Source organism: Salvelinus namaycush, chromosome 40, assembly GCF_016432855.1.
Source record: "Salvelinus namaycush isolate Seneca chromosome 40, SaNama_1.0, whole genome shotgun sequence".
NCBI classification, from domain to species: Eukaryota; Metazoa; Chordata; class Actinopteri; order Salmoniformes; family Salmonidae; genus Salvelinus; species Salvelinus namaycush.
Genome location: NC_052346.1, coordinates 19,381,929 through 19,401,162, shown reverse-complemented (window position 1 = coordinate 19,401,162; position 19,234 = coordinate 19,381,929). Strand labels below are relative to the sequence as shown.

The following is a 19,234-nucleotide window of genomic DNA, read 5'->3' as shown; positions in this document are numbered from 1 at the left end:
CGTTCTTCAGTGACGTATGAAGTCATTCAGTGACAGAGGTTAGATCAGGTGTTTGTGTGCTTGTGCATGTGTCTCAATGTTTGTTTGTCTGCGTGTCTGGCTGTGTGTGTGTGTGTGTCTGTGTCTGCAATTCTGCTTGTATATGTGTGTGTGTCTGCGTTTCTATACGTGTGTGTGTGTGTGTGTGTGTGTGTGTGTGTGTGTGTGTGTGTGTGTGTGTGTGTGTGTGTGTGTCCGCGTGCAGAGCAAGTGTCAGCCCGTATAGTTGAGAAGGTGACAGCAGAGGCGGTGGCCGTGCTCAAGCAGGAGCAGGACAAGCAGGACTCTACTAGGAGACTGTCCTCAGGTAGGCCTTCGTGACAGAGTTCCCTACAATACCTTCTTTCACACTACTGAGCAGAGCCGTGGCAGGTCGGCACGATAGGTGTGAAAAGGGTATGACGCACTAGCATCACACTGATAGCCTTATACCAGGCTACAGTAACCAACTTACGCTGGCCCCCGTGAGTGGCATGGGACATACTGCAGGGTAAGGTAAGGTGTCTGTCAAGCCTGTTTCCCTGGCTGTAGAATGACATCATCATTGTGCTGTTGATGCCGTTTGGCTGTTAGGATAGTCTTTAGCTGTGACTGCCGTTTGGCTGTTAGGATAGTCTTTAGCTGTGACTGCCGTTTGGCTTTTAGGATAGTCTTTAGCTGTGATGCCGTTTGGCTGTTAGGATAGTCTTTAGCTGTGACTGCCGTTTGGCTGTTAGGATAGTCTTTAGCTGTGACTGCCGTTTTGCTGTTAGGATAGTCTTTAGCTGTGACTGCCGTTTGGCTTGGCTGTTAGGATAGTCTTTAGCTGTGACTGCCGTTTGGCTGTTAGGATAGTCTTTAGCTGTGATGCCGTTTGGCTGTTAGGATAGTCTTTAGCTGTGACTGCCGTTTGGCTGTTAGGATAGTCTTTAGCTGTGACTGCCGTTTGGCTGTTAGGATAGTCTTTAGCTGTGACTGCCGTTTGGCTGTTAGGATAGTCTTTAGCTGTGACTGCCGTTTGGCTGTTAGGATAGTCTTTAGCTGTGACTGCCGTTTGGCTGTTAGGATAGTCTTTAGCTGTGACTGCCGTTTTGCCGGTGCTCTCTGCCGCTTGTTAAAGCTACAGTCTGGGTTTGGTACATCCATCTACACATCCATTCCAGAGGGGTTACATTCCCCCGTCCTAATCCCTCAGATGTAGTACCAGAACAGAAGTGGCACCATTTAGTTGTTTTTTCTAATCCCAGACTGTAGCTTTAAACCAATGTTATTCGGGCTGTTACAGGTCATAGGACTATGACACGCATACTGACTGACAACAATTGCATTGACTTACTAGCGAGTACAACATGCATTCTAAATATGGGCTCAGTAACTTGCATCTTCAATATCCTCAATGTCTTCAATATATTCAGAATCTGTTCTGCCTCAATAGAGTCTATTCAGAAAACTGTTGAGCACTGTTTATCTTTTCTCTCAGTCTGAATGGGAGATTCTCGGCCTACAGTGACTCAGCGAAAACACCCGTCCTATTAAGCCAATCAGAGAGGCTCAGACCAGGGGGCTTGAGACTGTGGCCCAAATGGCACACTGCTCCCTATGTAGTGCACTACATTTGACCAGGGCCCATCTAGAGAAATAGTGTGCCATTTGAGATGCAGCCTAAATGTGCTGCTACGTAGCTCTCCCACACAACAGAACATCCCCCCAGCCGGACAACACACTCCCCAGAGACACACACACACATACGTACAATACAGCCACAGCGCTGTTGGTGTGGTTTGTTGTGTATCTTCCCTCCATCCATGTGTTGTCTACCCTGTCTGTCTCTTTCCCTTCACAGTGGAGGACTCTGCCAACCTGCCTCCCTCCCCTCCCCCCTCTCCGTCGGCAGAGCAGATCGGACCCATGGAGCAAGGTATGCACACAGAAGCTTGTCCACGTGCACAAACACTCAAGAACACACACGCAAGCAAGCAAGCACGCACACACACACACACACACACACACACACACACACACACACACACACACACACACACACACACACACACACACACACACACACACACACACACACACACACACACACACACACACACACACACACACTCTTGAGACAGGGTGAGAGGATGAGTGTATGTGTGCGTGACAGGAGTGATAGGTGTATATCAGTTGGGAGGTAACACACTCACACACCTTCCTCTGGGTGTTGATGATGCATGATGGGACTCTTCTACTCCTTCCTTTTTCTTCCCTTCTTTATTTATCTTAGCCGCGTCTTCCCTTCTTTATTTATCTTAGCCGTGTCTTCCCTTCTTTATTCATCTTAGCCGTGTCTTTCCTTCGCATGGGTCAACTGGTACTGGTTTCCCCCTGTCTTTGTGTCTGTGTTTTGCTTGTCACTAGCCGGCTACCACCCGGTGACTCAACCTTGCACTGGTCACTTTAATAATGTTTACATACTGTTTTACCCATTTCATATGGATATATTGTATTCTAGTCAAGGCCATTCTATTAAACTATTGCTGTACATATACTATTCTATCCTACGTATTCTACAGATTAATACATATTCTATCCATATACTGTCCATAATGTCTATACATCCCATCACATTTATATACACTGCTCAAAAAAATAAAGGGAACACTTAAACAACACAATGTAACTCCAAGTCAATCACACTTCTGTGAAATCAAACTGTCCACTTAGGAAGCAACACTGATTGACAATAAATGTCACATGCTGTTGTGCAAATGGAATAGACAAAAGGTGGAAATGATAGGCAATTAGCAAGACACCCCCAATAAAGGAGTGGTTCTGCAGGTGGTGACCACAGACCACTTCTCAGTTCCTATGCCTCCTGGCTGATGTTTTGGTCACTTTTGAATGCTGGCGGTGCTTTCACTCTAGTGGTAGCATGAGACGGAGTCTACAACCCACACAAGTGGCTCAGGTAGTGCAGCTCATCCAGGATGGCACATCAATGCGAGCTGTGGCAAGAAGGTTTGCTGTGTCTGTCAGCGTAGTGTCCAGAGCATGGAGGCGCTACCAGGAGACAGGCCAGTACATCAGGAGACGTGGAGGAGGCCGTAGGAGGGCAACAACCCAGCAGCAGGACCGCTACCTCCGCCTTTGTGCAAGGAGGAGCACTGCCAGAGCCCTGCAAAATGACCTCCAGCAGGCCACAAATGTGCATGTGTCTGCTCAAACGGTCAGAAACAGACTCCATGAGGGTGGTATGAGGGCCCGACGTCCACAGGTGGGGGTTGTGCTTACAGCCCAACACCGTGCAGGACGTTTGGCATTTGCCAGAGAACACCAAGATTGGCAAATTCGCCACTGTGCTCTTCACAGATGAAAGCAGGTTCACACGCACATGTGACAGACATGACAGAGTCTGGAGACGCCGTGGAGAACGTTCTGCTGCCTGCAACATCCTCCAGCATGACCGGTTTGGCGGTGGGTCAGTCATGGTGTGGGGTGGCATTTCTTTGGGGGGCCTCCATGTGCTCGCCAGAGGTAGCCTGACTGCCATTAGGTACCGAGATGAGATCCTCACACCCCTTGTGAGACCATATGCTGGTGCGGTTGGCCCTGGGTTCCTCCTAATGCAAGACAATGCTAGACCTCATGTGGCTGGAGTGTGTCAGCAGTTCCTGCAAGAGGAAGGCATTGATGCTATGGACTGGCCCGCCCGTTCCCCAGACCTGAATCCAATTGAGCACATCTGGGACATCATGTCTCGCTCCATCCACCAACGCCACGTTGCACCACAGACTGTCCAGGAGTTGGCGGATGCTTTAGTCCAGGTCTGGGAGGAGATCCCTCAGGAGACCATCCGCCACCTCATCAGGAGCATGCCCAGGCGTTGTAGGGAGGTCATACAGGCACGTGGAGGCCACACACACTACTGAGCCTCATTTTGACTTGTTCTAAGGACATTACATCAAAGTTGGATCAGCCTGTAGTGTGGTTTTCCACTTTAATTTTGAGTGTCAGCACATTCAACTATGTAAAGAAAAAAGTATTTAATAAGAATATTTCATTCATTCAGATCTAGGATGTGTTATTTTAGTGTTCCCTTTATTTTTTTGAGCAGTGTATATATATATACAGTACCAGTCAAAAGTTTGGACACACCTACTCATTCCAGGGTTTTTCTTTATTTTTACTATTTTCTACTTTGTAGAATAATAGTGAAGACATCAAAACTATGAAATAACACATATGGAATCATGTAGTAACCAAAAAAAAGTTAAACATATAAAAATAGATTTTAGATTTTAGATTCTTCAAAGTAGCCACCCTTTGCCTTGATGACAGCTTTGCACACGCAGCTCAGAGCAGTAGGCTTGCACTGTACCCTAACACTGCACCATAACACTGTACCCTTAAGTGTCTGGTCTGTGTAGAATCACCTGTGAACCATGCATGGTTGATCTCTCGGTTTCCCTTACCTGTCACCCCTCACCCAATCTCCTAGACTCTACCCACCTTCTTTCTGTAAATGTACACCTTCTTCACTCTCTCTCTCTCTCTCTCTCTCTCTCTCTCTCTGTGTCTCTCTCTCTGTGTCTCTCTCTCTCTCTTTGTCTCTCTCTCTCTCTCTTTGTCTCTCTCTCTTTGTCTCTCTCTCTCTCTCTGTGTCTCTCTCTCTTTCTCTCTTTGTCTCTCTCTCTCTCTCTTTGTCTCTCTCTCTTTGTCTCTCTCTCTCTCTCTGTGTCTCTCTCTCTCTCTTTGTCTCTCTCTCTCTCTCTCTTTGTCTCTCTCTCTCTATCTCTCTGTGTCTCTCTCTCTTTCTCTCTCTCTCTCTCTTTCTCTCTCTCTCTCTCTTTCTTTCTCTCTCCTCTCTCTCTCTCTTTCTTGCTGCTCTCCCCTTTTGTGTTTCTCACCTGTTTATTTACACTTGCTGTAGATGACATCACGGCTTTCAGCTCTCCTCACAGCACCGACCAGTAACAACACACACGCTAACTATTCCCCCCACATAATGCTGGCCGCTGTATTACGCTGCATGGAATTCCAACTGAGCACATCTTTGGTACATACTTCTAAACTTACCAGACCAGGTATTTCATTTGAGGGTCCTTTCATGAATTTACCTGTAATTGCAGGAATACTTGCAGAAGATCACTACAATTAATGTATTGATTTGTGTCTGCATGCTTTAAAGATACATTTTAATTGTGTTAGAATGTTTCCAAAAACACCACATTTTATAGCCACATTATATTGTAGGTCATTGCCTCCGACAGAGCTGAAAGTGCCTCACCGGTGTTATCCTATTGTGTAGTAAGCCCTGTCTGTGTTATCCTATTGTGTAGTAAGCCCTGTCTGTGTTATCCATGTCCATCTCCCTGTCCTGTCCCTGTCTTCCCCTTCCCAAAGAGGAGAGACTAGAGGTTGTCCCTACTCCCCCTGAGGAGGAGGAGGAGGAGGAGCAGGAGGTGGAGGTTACCCAAGTCTCAGCAGCTCCTGAGGAGGAGTACCCAGGTCAACAGGGGGAGGATTCTGATCAGCAGCCCACAGACATTCTCTTAGAGCATGTTGATATTGTAAGCGAGCCCCAGGCTTTGCCCTGTCCGCAGGCCGAGACTCATAAAGTCCTCAACGGGGGAGGAATCCACCAGGCTGAGTTGGATAAACCATCAGAGGAAGGTGTGTGTGCGTGCGTGCGTGTGTGTGTCTGTGTGCCTGTGTGCGTGTGTCTGTGTGCGTGTGTGTCTGTGTGTGTGTGTGTGTGTGTGTGTGTGTGTGTGTGTGTCTCTGTGTGTGTGTGTGTGTGTGGGGCGTGTGTGTGTGTCTGTGTGCCTGTGTGCGTGTGTCTGTGTGCGTGTGTGTCTCTGTGTGTGTGTGTGTGTGTGTGTGTGTGTGTGTGTGTGTGTGTGTGTGTGTGTGTGTGTGTGTGTGTGTGTGTGTGTGTGTGTGTGTGTGTGTCTGTGTGTGTGTGTGTGTGTGTGTGTGTCTGTGTGTCTGTGTGTCTGTGTGTGTGGCGTGTGCACACGTGCATGTTTTTACTGTTTGTGTGTGTATCCCACGTCGCATGTTTTCCTCCTCTCTATAGTCTGTTTTCAAGGCTGTGATGTGGATCTAGCTTTGTTGTGCTACTGGTTTCTTAGCTGTTGCTGCTGCTACAATGTGAACACATAATAGCACATTGATTTCTTATTGCATAAGCAGTCAATTCATTTTGTGCTTTCATCATTGATCGAACATTTTTTATGCGGCCCCCAGTTCACTTTTGAACTCATTGCTAAGTGTTTTTGCCAGCTACATTGCAAATGAGACGGTAAATGTTTTGAATGTCAGGTGTATTGTATTGATTCATTGCGAATCTGTTTTTTCCCCCCGTGGGGTTTTGCTTTTGGCTTTGGTACATTGTCTGTGTTCAATTGTGTCTCTGTATTATTTGCATTCAGTTTCATGTTGCTGTCATTTCATCTGACGTCAATGTAAACCAGCAATAATGTAGGAAGTACTAGATACAAGACTGTTTTCCAATGATCTCTATTCTACATCTCTGACACTGAGTTATACTCACTGAGTTATATTCACCTTCATTGATTGAACATTTCTAAATTTTCATCCTTTAATAAGATCTTCCTAAACATTTACTCGTCTTAGTTTGTAGTTAGAATCAATATCATAAAATGTGATTTGTATATAGTCGATATGAAACATGTTACATGCATTGTATCCTCTATTCATTCAGCACATAGGCTATCCTCGCACAAGGTAGCACAGTAATTCAAGTTTACTTAAAGTGCCAATATCTTCTTGAATATTTCAGATTCATTCTAAATATCCTATGTCATTCAAATCGTGCTCTTCATTCAGTCATTCTGTTCCTGCACACCATCCCAGTGTCATGGAACTGAACTGTGCTGCAATCATGCTCCCAGTGGCCAGAGATACTATTGCTGTGTGCCCTACATTGTGCTTGATGGACAGCTGTCCATATGAAGAGGGCTTTGCTTGTCTGTGCTGCTGTAGCATGCGGACACTGCAAAGAAATAAAGAACGCTGAGCTAGTGTAACTCATCAGCAGCACAGACCGCTGCAGATTTACTTCCAGACCTGCCGGTGAACCCAGAGAAGCCAGAGGAGGCAGAGGAGCATCCACAGGGGGCTCCCCCTCCGCAGAGCCCGGTGGCCCCCACCACAGAGAGAGAAACACCTGAGGGAGCAGAGAGCACTGTGTCCATCGCTGTGTCCTCCACTGGTTCCCCCCAAAACAAATCTCTAACAGATCCTACCCCCACAGAACCCGAGAAGACGGTTCAGCCTTTAGAGGAACCAGAAAAGGGGCAAGGGACTGGAAGTACCACTAGTGTGGTTCCTGAGATAGAATACCTTCCGGAGCCCAAGACCACGGCTGAGAAACAGCCCTCGGTTGAAGAGCTCGACTCAGTTCCTCTTTCAGTTGTATATGAGCCCCTGAAAGATTACATTGAGGAAGAGGAGGAAAATGATGATTATGTTACACCCAGTAAGTCAGCAAACCTTGAGAGCGTTCGTGAGGAGAAAGAGATCAAATCAGAGAAAACCGAGAAAAGAATGCTGAGTCTAGGACAATCGACGGCCAGGCCATTGTCATTTGAGACTGAGAAGATTGAAGAGACTCCTCAAAGTAAGGTCAGTGACGGAGAAAACCCAAAGCAGGAGGCACACATATCTGCTGCAGACAGTCTAAAAGACAAGCAGAGTTCGGAAGATAAGTCTGGAGTTGCTTCAAAAGATGAGTCCGGTATGACGGCCTACTTTGAGACCTCTACACAAAGGGATACTGAAAAACCAGGAGAACGTGGTGAGGGTTACTATGAGCTCAGTGCTGTCAGCCAGAAGAAGCCCTCAGAGGAGGTTCTGGGGGCCGATTCAAACATTAAAATAAGTCATTCAGCACCAGAACAGACAAAATCCAGCATAACGTTGATGAGTGACAGTGCCATGGACAAGCTAGAGGATCACCCTAAGAGGAAGGATGTGTGTACTAGGCTGTCACCTGGCAAATTGTCATTGGAGCACAGAAGTCTTTCCCTGAATTTTGCTATTGGCTCAATGGGTCAAGCAGGAGAGCAAAACCAGTCGAAGCTCTCATCTCTTACAGAGGTCTCTTCCGGAAGCCTGGATGAAACCACAGGCTACCTTCCTGTAACCACCCCATTAGTAACATTAGAGAGACAGTTACTTCCTGTAACTCCAGAGATAGCTCTCCCAGTCCCTACCACTGAAACCTCCACTGATCTACCTGAAGACACCACCTCTAAGACAATGTGTTCTCCAGAGTTGTCACTCTCACCCATGAAGCAACACTACACCCATTTGAACGACCCATCCAACGACCTTCCTGAGATGCTGGACCTAGCCGGTGTTAAGCCCAAACCCACCCTGGAGAAGAGGGAGCTGGACCAGCATAATAGAAGGAGGTCTGTCCCTGCCTGTCCATCTGCTGCTCTGGTGGGCAGTTCTCTGGCCAAGCTGGTGCTGGGGAACCAGCAGACGCCCAGGGTGGTGGGTGGAGAGGAGAGCCAGCAGGAGGAGCGTGGTTACTGCGTGTTTAGTGAGTACTCTGGTCCCATGCCCTCGCCTGCCGATCTGCACAGCCCAGTGGGCTCCCCACACCAACGGTTCCCCACAGTGACTGAAGGGGACAGTGACGAGGAACTGGGAGCCATTGCGGAAGAGGGCGAGCAAAAGCTGGCACCGCAAAAAACAAACCAGGCAGAGGAATCGGTTGGAGGAACGGTTAAGCCAACTTTGGTGCTTGAAAGAGCTGTCACGGCAGGTGTCAAACCGGATCGTCTGAGGATCCCTGTGGCTCCATCCAAAGACAAATTGACAGAGTTCCGTCTGGAGAGCGGTCTTCCTGGGGACATCAAAACCCAAGCCATTCCTGAGGTAGAGTTGGAGCAGGACCTCTCCAGAGAAGCGTCCCCCATCCCACCAGACTTCGCATTTACTTTTGCCACTGAGGTGAAGGACGCCAAGCTTTTTGCGACCCCTGAGTCTCCAGCAAAAAAGGCTGCCACTGTGGAGGGAACCAAAGTTGAGGAAGCCACAGCAGAAGTCAAAGTAGAGGTGATGTCAGCAAGGATTGGGAAGAGTCAGAAGACTGGTCTTAAAAAGCCAGAGATGGAGAAAGTGGAGGAGAACTCAGACCCAGACCATCAGAATGCTGTTGAAGACTTACAGCCAAAGGATGTTCGAGGACTGGAGAGAGAAAAGAAAAAAGAACCCATGACATCATCACCAGAATCATTAGTGGAGATCATCAATGCGCAGGAGAAGAAGCGTGAAAGTGAACCAGAGGTGTCAACAGTACCAGCGGAGGCTGTCGTTCCAAAAGAAGAGGCCAAGACCAAAGCTGAAGAAACATCACCAACACCCTCTAACGTGAGCACTGCAGATGTGGAGGAAGCCACAGAGCAACTAGAAGAGAAAAGTCCAGAGAAAAGTGTTTCTGGAAGTTCTCCAATTATAGTCATACCTCAGGCACAAGTTGAGGAAGAGGAGGAGGAAGACGATATAGAAGTAGCTGAGGAAGTCTTGGAGGAAGTTGAAGTCCCTCCTGTGCTCCTCAAGGAGAAAGAGCAAGAGAGTCACCCTGTGGAGAAGCAGGAGGAGGTGGCAGAAGAGGTGAGGGTGGTGGGTGGGGCGGAGGAGGTGATTGTTGAAAATCCTAAAGATTTGGAGTCTGCTGTTGCTGGGGATGACGAATCATGTGATGCTACTGCCCCAACCATTGATGAAGGGGATTATGCCGATCGCATCTCTCATCTATCTGCCTGTTCTGAAAATGACCAGCCACAAACCCTCGATGGAAAGGAGGCAGAGAAAGAGGAGAATAAAGTGGAGGATAAAGAAGGGGTGGTGCTGCAGGAGGAGGAGGAGTCCGCTGAAGTGGGGCAGGAAGTTGAGATGAAGGCTTCCAGTCGCGAGGAGACGGAGACCTCAGACGTACTGCAGAGCCAGACCAACGAGACCACCGCTCACGACGAGACCACCATGGACATCTCCATGTTAGACAGCGAGAGTGGCTGGGTGGACTCACAAGGTAGTAGTCCCAAAATGTGCATGCAATTATAACAATGTAAATGCAAAATGTTAGCTTCACATGTTTTTGCTTGTGTAACTCACACAACAACAAACAAGCGTTTTAACTGGACTATGAACAACAATACACAATCTATATCGTGGAAATCTTGAAATGCAACTTCATACACAGATGGTCCATTCTATTCAATACAGATAATGTTGAATATAGGACATATGGACCAGGTGTATGTGGGCTTAGCCCTCCTGTCCTATCTCACTCCCTGTGCTGCAGATGATGACAGAAGCGTAATGACAGAGCAGATTGAAGCTCTGCCCAAAACACAGAGTCCTGTCAAGACTCCCCTGGTAGAGAGACCCTCTAATAAACGTCCCCCTGGCAGAGGACAGGGGCGCGTCTCCACCCCCGAGCGCAAACTCAACCGCAGAGAGCCCCTCAGTCGTCGTCCAAAGGAGGAAGAGAAGAAGAAAAAAGGTTTCTAGATCTAGAATGTTAGATCGTCCATGTTATTCTGTGTTATTTACTGTATATATCTGTGGTACTGCAGAACATCACTTCTGTCAAGGAAATCTTAAAGTTGCACTGGGAAGGATTTGTTTTAGTTTTATTACACAGTTTGTAAATGACAATGTTATCACCTCTTCGTGGTCTTGAGACCCATGCTGTGTGTTGATTAAATGCAAATTGCACCACGCTATAATGACAACAGATGTCCACTTCCTTCCTGTTGTTAACCCTGTCTTCCTTCTCTGCTAGCGGGGACGAAGAGAACTGAACAGTGTAAGGTATCAGTCCTCCAGTGTCGCTCTCCCACTCGGAGGATTGTAGTCAAAGCTGCTACGTTCAGACAAGCTAGACCTACTTCGCACCACGGCTCTGCTAGACGCAAGCCACCAGGTGACCTACCTACCGTCCTCACAGCAGGGAAACCGATGCAATGTAGCTGGCCAAAAACATAATGTGCACTGCAGACCCATCGCTAGATGTTTGTCTGTTGTTCGGTTTTTTTCTCCCATTTTATTCCTGTATTGGTCATTATTTTGATGTTTTGTTTTTGAGAATCATGAGATCATGTTGCATTATGCTCATCCAAGCTGTAAGCTCTGTGTTTGGGGAGTGGTTGTGCTTTGTGAGAACCATGTGCCACTATCCCAGCTAGCACATAACGTTCAGAGAACCGTATGTTTCTTAGAGCTTGGTGAGAGCATACAACCTCCCCTTAACGTTCTGGGAATGATGCAGGATAGTTGCTTGGCTTTAGAACATTCTCAGCACATTTAAGGAACTTGACAAAAAAAACATAATTTTCTTGGTATTTCATTACTTTAACAGAACGTTTCCTAAAAGTTCAAACATGGTTACATTTCCTTTCAATTTTGGTAATGTTCTAGTAATGTTCTTTAACTGATTTGACATTGGGAATCTCTCTAAATAGTTCAGAGAACGTTATGAAACAACGTTCTTCTGTGGGAATTTCAGTACTTCAGCCTAACGTTTCCTAGAAGTTTCCTCATGGTTCTATTTAAAGTTATGTTATAAAATTATTCAGAGGACATTAAGAAAACATTCCAGAAAAACCACAAGAAAACTTTAGAGAACGTTCTAAGAATGTTATTTAAAACATATACCTTCCGTTCTCAGCATCAACAAAACTCTCACTACCTTAGGTTAATGAGTGTTTCTTTCCTTTGTAATGGGGTCTGTTTGAATAGACTAAAATTAACATTTTTGTATGTGTAAAAAAAAACATGGCAGGCTGGTGGCGCAGTGGACTAATTCTATGGATAGAGAACAGCCGATTATAGGTTTGAATCTTCACTGATGCTGTGTCACAATAAATGTGTTTGCATGATTAATGCCAAAGGAAATCAATTTCTGTGTGCTTGGAGTTCCAAAAAGTGAACCCAAATAATCTAGCAGTGTTATTAAAATCATATTGAAACATTCAGTGAAAGTTTTAAGGAAGCTATTCAAAAACCTAAAATGTTGTTCTCAGAGCGTAAATAAAACCTCAGAGGAAAACTTTCAAGGAACTAGACTAAAACGTTCTCAGAACCTCCAGCAAACCTAAAAATGAACGTTCCCAGAACAGGCAGAATGTTCACTTCCATTCTCAGAACGTTTAAAAAACATTCTGTTTTTACCGGTCAGAATACTTATGGCTTCGTTCCCAGAACCAATGGGAAACCAAAAACGCACGTTCCCACAATTTCCAAGGAACCAAATGTGCTAGCTGGGATGGTTTTTGTCTTGAGCCACAGTACTATCTATACCTTGCTCTTCTGTTTGGTGGAAGTGACTGGCAGGTGTCTGACTGGGGTGCTGCTGTGTGAAATATGGGTGAATTTGGTCAGGAACAAATGAGCCTGATGCTTCCTTGAAGATTTGCAGTAAGAATGCATCACTTCTGCATTAGAAAGTTTTCTAATTCAGTGGTTAAAGATAGAGTGCACTCGCTGAGTGTGTGTGTTCGAGTGTTTGAGATTATTGATGGGCTGTAGTCTTCTCTGGTATCTGGCGTCTGCTGCATTCCCTCTACTCATTGCTACCGCTGTGTGTTTCTGTTGGCTGATATCACCCTCTGCTGGCCTAGCCCTGACAGTTGATTATTCTCTCTCTCTCTCTCTTCCATCGCTGTCCCTCCCTCGCTCTCTATCTCTCTTCTCTCTCTCTCTGTCTCTTCCCCCCCCCCTCTCTCTCTCTCTCTCCTCCCTGTCTTTCTCTCTCTTCCCTCTCTGCCCCCCCTCTCTTCCTGTATCCCTCTCTCTCTTCCCTCGCTGTCCCTCCCTCTCTCTCTCTCTCCTCAGCCGTGGAGGACCGGCAGCCTCTTAATGTGGCCCACCAATCCCGGGAAAGGACCTCTGTAAGTAATACAAACTGTATATGGTAATTTAGAATATATTGATGTCACATTGTGTTGTCACTGACATCCCACCTCCGATATGTCTTCGGTCTTTGTATTTCATTATTTTCCCATCTCTCATCTCCTGTCTGTCATTCTGTCTATTATTTGTCCATCTCTCTGTCTGTCCTGCATGCCATCCATTCATCCATTCATCCTACCTGCGTTGCCATGGCTACCGTCTAGAGCCTCACACGCACCGCCTTAAAAAACCATCGACTGACCAGGGGGGTAGAGGATCTGTCCTCCAGGCCCAACTCTGCATGCTCCCACACTAAACCCAAACCACTAGTGGAGGCGGAGTTATGCGGGCCACGCCCCTCCTCCGCATGCTCAGGCAGAAACTCCCCCTCACCCTCACTGCAGAGGCGGGGGCGGAGGGAAGAGAAGGTGAGGAGGAGGGGAAAGGAAAATACACGCCCTTTAGAGCAGTACCCTCCCTCCTTCCTGTATAGGTGCAATTCATTCCATATTGGTAATATTCTAATGTTCCGTAACGACTATGTCAGAGATGTTCATTCGTTTTTGTCCATTCATTCTCACAACCACACAATTGGGTATTACAAGTCATTTAGTTCTCAGCAATCGGGTGTTGTCGGTATGTTGTTATTAGATCTATGGCATGTGTTTGTATCTGTGTCTGCTAAGTGCTCATACATGTACTGTATGTTGTGTGTGACAGGAGGGTACCTACCGGACCCCAGAAAAGAGGTCCTCTCTGCCCAGGCCTGCATCCTCCCTGCCCCGCCGTGCCCCCCCAGCGGAGCACGACAACACCAGCCCTGCCCCCCGCAGGCCCACCTGTAAGTAACCCTCCCCTCCACACACCTCCACACACTGTTCCTTCAGACAGATGATATACTGCCATATTGACCAGTATTATATACACATATGACAGAACGGTATAGGAGATTTGCTATTGAACTTGTTGATGATACTATGTGTAAAGACACCCTGTCCGCTCTTACTACGCGCTTTCCCCTTTCACAAGTTCTGGGATTTGACTGCTATCTAATCTCTTAACTCAACAACTATCCTCTGCTCAACTCAACTCTGTTTCTCTCTTAACAACTATCCTCTGCTCAACTCAACTCTGTTTCTCTCTTAACTTATCAACTATCCTCTGCTCAACTCAACTCTGTTTCTCTCTTAACTTATCAACTATCCTCTGCTCAACTCAACTCTGTTTCTCTCTTAACTTATCAACTATCCTCTCCCCCTTCACCCCCCCTCTCCTCCTCTTACTCCTCCTCCTCCTTTTCCTCCTCCTCCTCCCTCTTCTCCTCCTCCTCCCTCTTCTCCTCTAGCTCCTCCTCCTCCATCTAACTCCTCCCTCTTCTCCTCCTTCTCCTCTAGCTCCTCCTCCTCCATCTAACTCCTCCTCCTTCTCCTCTAACTCCTCCTCCTTCTCCTCTAACTCCTCCTCCTCCCTCTAACTCCTCCTCCTCCTCTAACTCATCCTCCTCCCTCTAACTCCTCCCTCTTCTCCCTGTAGCAATTCAAACTGAGCCCAGAGGGGAGCACAGGTCTGGGAGGTCCCCTAGTATCGCAGGTAGATCACAGATAGATCCACTCTGTCATCCACACCACGCCCTGGCTGTCTCTCACTAGCTTTGATAGATCCACTCTGTCATCCACACCACGCCCTGGCTGTCTCTCACTAGCTTTGATAGATCCACTCTGTCATCCACACCACGCCCTGGCTGTCTCTCACTAGCTTTGATAGATCCACTCTCTCATCCACACCACGCCCTGGCTGTCTCTCACTAGCTTTGATAGATCCACTCTGTCATCCACACCACGCCCTGGCTGTCTCTCACAAACTTTGATAGATCCACTCTGTCATCCACACCACGCCCTGGCTGTCTCTCACTAGCTTTGATAGATCCACTCTGTCATCCACACCATGCCCTGGCTGTCTCTCACTAGCTTTGATAGGTCCACTCTGTCATCCACACCACGCCCTGGCTGTCTCTCACTAGCTTTGATAGATCCACTCTGTCATCCACACCACGCCCTGGCTGTCTCTCACAAGCTTTGATAGATCCACTCTGTCATCCACACCATGCCCTGGCTGTCTCTCACTAGCTTTGGTCCTGTTCACCTGCTAAGACGTTGCTGACGCACGCCAGATCTTACAATGCCTGGATAGGTATTTTACGTCTCTTTATCACAGTTCCACCCTGACTTCTGTTACCTCTCTGTCTCCCACCCAGTCGGCACAAACTCGTCGGCCCGTTCCCGTTCGGCCCGGAGCGGAGCCTCCACGCCCCACACCCCCGGCTCCACAGCTGTCACCCCAGGAACACCACCCAGCTACTCTTGCCGCACCCCTGGGAGTCGCACCCCCGGCAGCCACACACCCAAGTCTCTCAGGTTGGTAGTCTAGACGTTAGAGAAGTGGGCCAGCAACCTGAGGGTTGCCGGTTGAAATCCCACATCGGCATTGAAAGCTTGTGTGTGTGTGTGTGTGTGTGTGTGTGTGTGTGTGTGTGTGTGTGTGTGTGTGTGTGTGTGTGTGTGTGTGTGTGTGTGTGTGTGTGTGTGTGTGTGTGTGTGTGTGTGTGTGTGTGTGTGTGTGTGTGTGTGTGTGTGTGTGTGTGCGTGGTTGCATATGTGTGTGAGTCTCAGGGATTTGGGTTTGTAAGCAAAATGACATATGTCCGTTCTCTGCAAGATAGTAGACAAAGTTGTTCTGTTGTTCTATTCAGCCTCCTCACTCAGGAGAAGAAGTTTGCTGTGATCCGCACACCGCCCAAGTCGCCCTCCACCACACCCAAGCAGCTGCGCGTCCTCAACCAGCCCCTGCCCGACCTGAAGAACATCAAGTCCAAGATCGGCTCCACAGACAACATGAAGTACCAGCCCAAAGGTGGACAGGTGAGATGACAACCACTCAGCATAGGGGATATGGCCTGTGTTGAATACCACTGTGGTCACCAGTCGTGGCTCTCTTGCGGTCTCTCTGTCTGTTTCTCTCTCTCTAACTATCTCTCTCTCCCTTTCTCTCTCTCTATTTCTCTCTCTTTTCCTCCCTGCGCACTGTTCCCTGTTCCCTTCTCTGTTCCCTGTTCCCTGCGCACTGTCCTCTAACCACCACTCTCCTCTCCTCTCCTCTTTTCTTCTCCTCTCTTCTCTTCTCTTCTCTTCTCTTCTCTTCTCTTCTCTTCTCTTCTCTTCTCTTCTCTTCTCTTCTCTTCCTCTCCTCTCCTCTCCTCTCCTCTCCTCTCCTCTCCTCTCCTCTCCTCTCCTCTCCTCTTTTCCTCTCCTCTCCTTTCCTCTCTTCTCCTCTCTTCTCTTTTCTTCTCTTTTCTTCTCTTCTCCTCTCTTCTCTTCTCCTCTCCTCTCCTCTCCTCTCTTCTCCTCCTCTCCTCCTCTCCTCTCCTCTCCTCTCCTCTCCTCTCCTCTCCTCTCCTCTCCTCTTCTCTTCTCTTCTCTTCTCTTCTCTTCTCTTCTCCTCTCCTCTCCTCTCCTCTCCTCTCCTCTCCTCTCCTCTCGTCTCGTCTCGTCTCGTCTCGTCTCGTCTCCTCCTCTCCTCTCCTCTCCTCTCCTCTCCTCTCCTCTCCTCTCCTCTCCTCTCCTCTCCTCTCCTCTCCTCTTCTCCTCTCCTCTCCATCATAAAGCACTGCATCTGTTTGTGGTCCTGCTACGTTGCACCTGCCCGCCCACATTCTCAGTCTCCCACTCCCTGTGTGTGCTGTTTCTCCATCTCTTCCAAAGCAAATGTTTATCCTCCCTTCTCATTAGTCGAGGGTTGTTTACCCTCTGGTCCGATTGGTTGACAGTTGTTTACCCTCTGGTCTGATAAGGAGAAGTGGATTTGAACCAGAAGCCATAAACTAAAGATCCCAGTCTGTAGTCATTTCAGCTCCATGGAAGTTTACAGCTAGCCTGGTTCCAGATCTGTTTGTACTGTCTTACCAACTCCTTTCATCGTTTGGAGTCAGACCAGGGCAAAAATGTGTTGAAAAGTTCAATGTTTTCTCCCCATAATATCTGCTTTCTTAAAAAACACTTTGTCCGGCCCTGTTTTCCATGACAACAATGGGAGTTGGCCAGACAGCAGAAACAGATCTGAGACCAGGATGTACATGACATTAAGGCAGGGAAATAGCCTACACACAAGTACCAGTGGCTGTGTTCTTGTGGTAGTTTCTTCCTCATTCCTACTCTGACAGACGCTATTAGCCAGAGAGGTCTTTAGCTCATGCAGAAAACAATCCAGCCTGTCTACTCACTCGCTCACTCACAGTGTACATATTTAACCAACAAGCTGAGTCTCACAGTGTACATATTTAACCAGCAAGCTGAGTCTCACAGTGTACATATTTAACCAGCAAGCTGAGTCTCACAGTGTACATATTTAACCAGCAAGCTGAGTCTCACAGTGTACATATTTAACCAGCAAGCTGAGTCTCACAGTGTGCATATTTAACCAACAAGCTGAGTCTCACAGTGTACATATTTAACCAGCAAGCTGAGTCTCACAGTGTACATATTTAACCAGCAAGCTGAGTCTCACAGTGTACATATTTAACCAGCAAGCTGAGTCTCACAGTGTACATATTTAACCAGCAAGCTGAGTCTCACAGTGTGCATATTTAACCAGCAAGCTGAGTCTCACAGTGTACATATTTAACCAGCAAGCTGAGTCTCACAGTGTACATATTTAACCAGCAAGCTGAGTCTCACAGTGTACATATTTAACCAGCAAGCTGAGTCTCACATGGTACATATTTAACCAGCAAGCTGAGTCTCACAGTGTACATATTTAACCAGCAAGCTGAGTCTCACATGGTACATATTTAACCAGCAAGCTGAGTCTCACAGTGTACATATTTAACCAGCAAGCTGAGTCTCACAGTGTACATATTTAACCAGCAAGCTGAGTCTCACAGTGTACATATTTAACCAGCAAGCTGAGTCTCACAGTGTACATATTTAACCAGCAAGCTGAGTCTCACAGTGTACATATTTAACCAGCAAGCTGAGTCTCACAGTGTACATATTTAACCAGCAAGCTGAGTCTCACATGGTACATATTTAACCAGCAAGCTGAGTCTCACAGTGTACATATTTAACCAGCAAGCTGAGTCTCACAGTGTACATATTTAACCAGCAAGCTGAGTCTCACAGTGTACATATTTAACCAGCAAGCTGAGTCTCACAGTGTACATATTTAACCAGCAAGCTGAGTCTCACAGTGTACATATTTAACCAGCAAGCTGAGTCTCACAGTGTACATATTTAACCAGCAAGCTGAGTCTCACAGTGTACATATTTAACCAGCAAGCTGAGTCTCACAGTGTACATATTTAACCAGCAAGCTGAGTCTCACAGTGTACATATTTAACCAGCAAGCTGAGTCTCACAGTGTACATATTTAACCAGCAAGCTGAGTCTCACAGTGTACATATTTAACCAGCAAGCTGAGTCTCACAGTGTACATATTTAACCAGCAAGCTGAGTCTCACAGTGTACATATTTAACCAGCAAGCTGAGTCTCACAGTGTACATATTTAACCAGCAAGCTGAGTCTCACAGTGTACATATTTAACCAGCAAGCTGAGTCTCACAGTGTACATATTTAACCAGCAAGCTGAGTCTCACAGTGTGCATATTTAACCAGCAAGCTGAGTCTCACAGTGTACATATTTAACCAGCAAGCTGAGTCTCACAGTGTACATATTTAACCAGCAAGCTGAGTCTCACAGTGTACATATTTAACCAGCAAGCTGAGTCTCACATGGTACATATTTAACCAGCAAGCTGAGTCTCACAGTGTACATATTTAACCAGCAAGCTGAGTCTCACATGGTACATATTTAACCAGCAAGCTGAGTCTCACAGTGTACATATTTAACCAGCAAGCTGAGTCTCACAGTGTACATATTTAACCAGCAAGCTGAGTCTCACAGTGTACATATTTAACCAGCAAGCTGAGTCTCACAGTGTACATATTTAACCAGCAAGCTGAGTCTCACAGTGTACATATTTAACCAGCAAGCTGAGTCTCACAGTGTACATATTTAACCAGCAAGCTGAGTCTCACATGGTACATATTTAACCAGCAAGCTGAGTCTCACAGTGTACATATTTAACCAGCAAGCTGAGTCTCACAGTGTACATATTTAACCAGCAAGCTGAGTCTCACAGTGTACATATTTAACCAGCAAGCTGAGTCTCACAGTGTACATATTTAACCAGCAAGCTGAGTCTCACAGTGTACATATTTAACCAGCAAGCTGAGTCTC

The 19,234-nt window shown here is 47.0% G+C and overlaps 1 protein-coding gene across 3 annotated transcripts in view; it reads left to right on the top strand.

Moving 5' to 3' along the window:
- Positions 1–19,234, top strand: part of LOC120033391 (microtubule-associated protein 2-like) — a 113,432-nt gene that overhangs the window by 81,003 nt on the left and 13,195 nt on the right. The window contains exons 1-8 of one of the 3 annotated variants that reach the window (XM_038979722.1): positions 247–346; positions 1,862–1,936; positions 5,413–5,682; positions 12,886–12,941; positions 13,663–13,783; positions 14,476–14,532; positions 15,197–15,356; positions 15,692–15,860. In XM_038979722.1, the coding sequence (XP_038835650.1) occupies positions 1,927–1,936; positions 5,413–5,682; positions 12,886–12,941; positions 13,663–13,783; positions 14,476–14,532; positions 15,197–15,356; positions 15,692–15,860 (843 nt within the window). In that variant the 5' untranslated portion in view covers positions 247–346; positions 1,862–1,926. Of the gene's footprint in view, positions 1–246; positions 347–1,861; positions 1,937–5,412; positions 5,683–12,885; positions 12,942–13,662; positions 13,784–14,475; positions 14,533–15,196; positions 15,357–15,691; positions 15,861–19,234 lie in introns of those variants that run through there. The other 2 variants (XM_038979721.1, XM_038979723.1) reach the window with 2 other exon arrangements.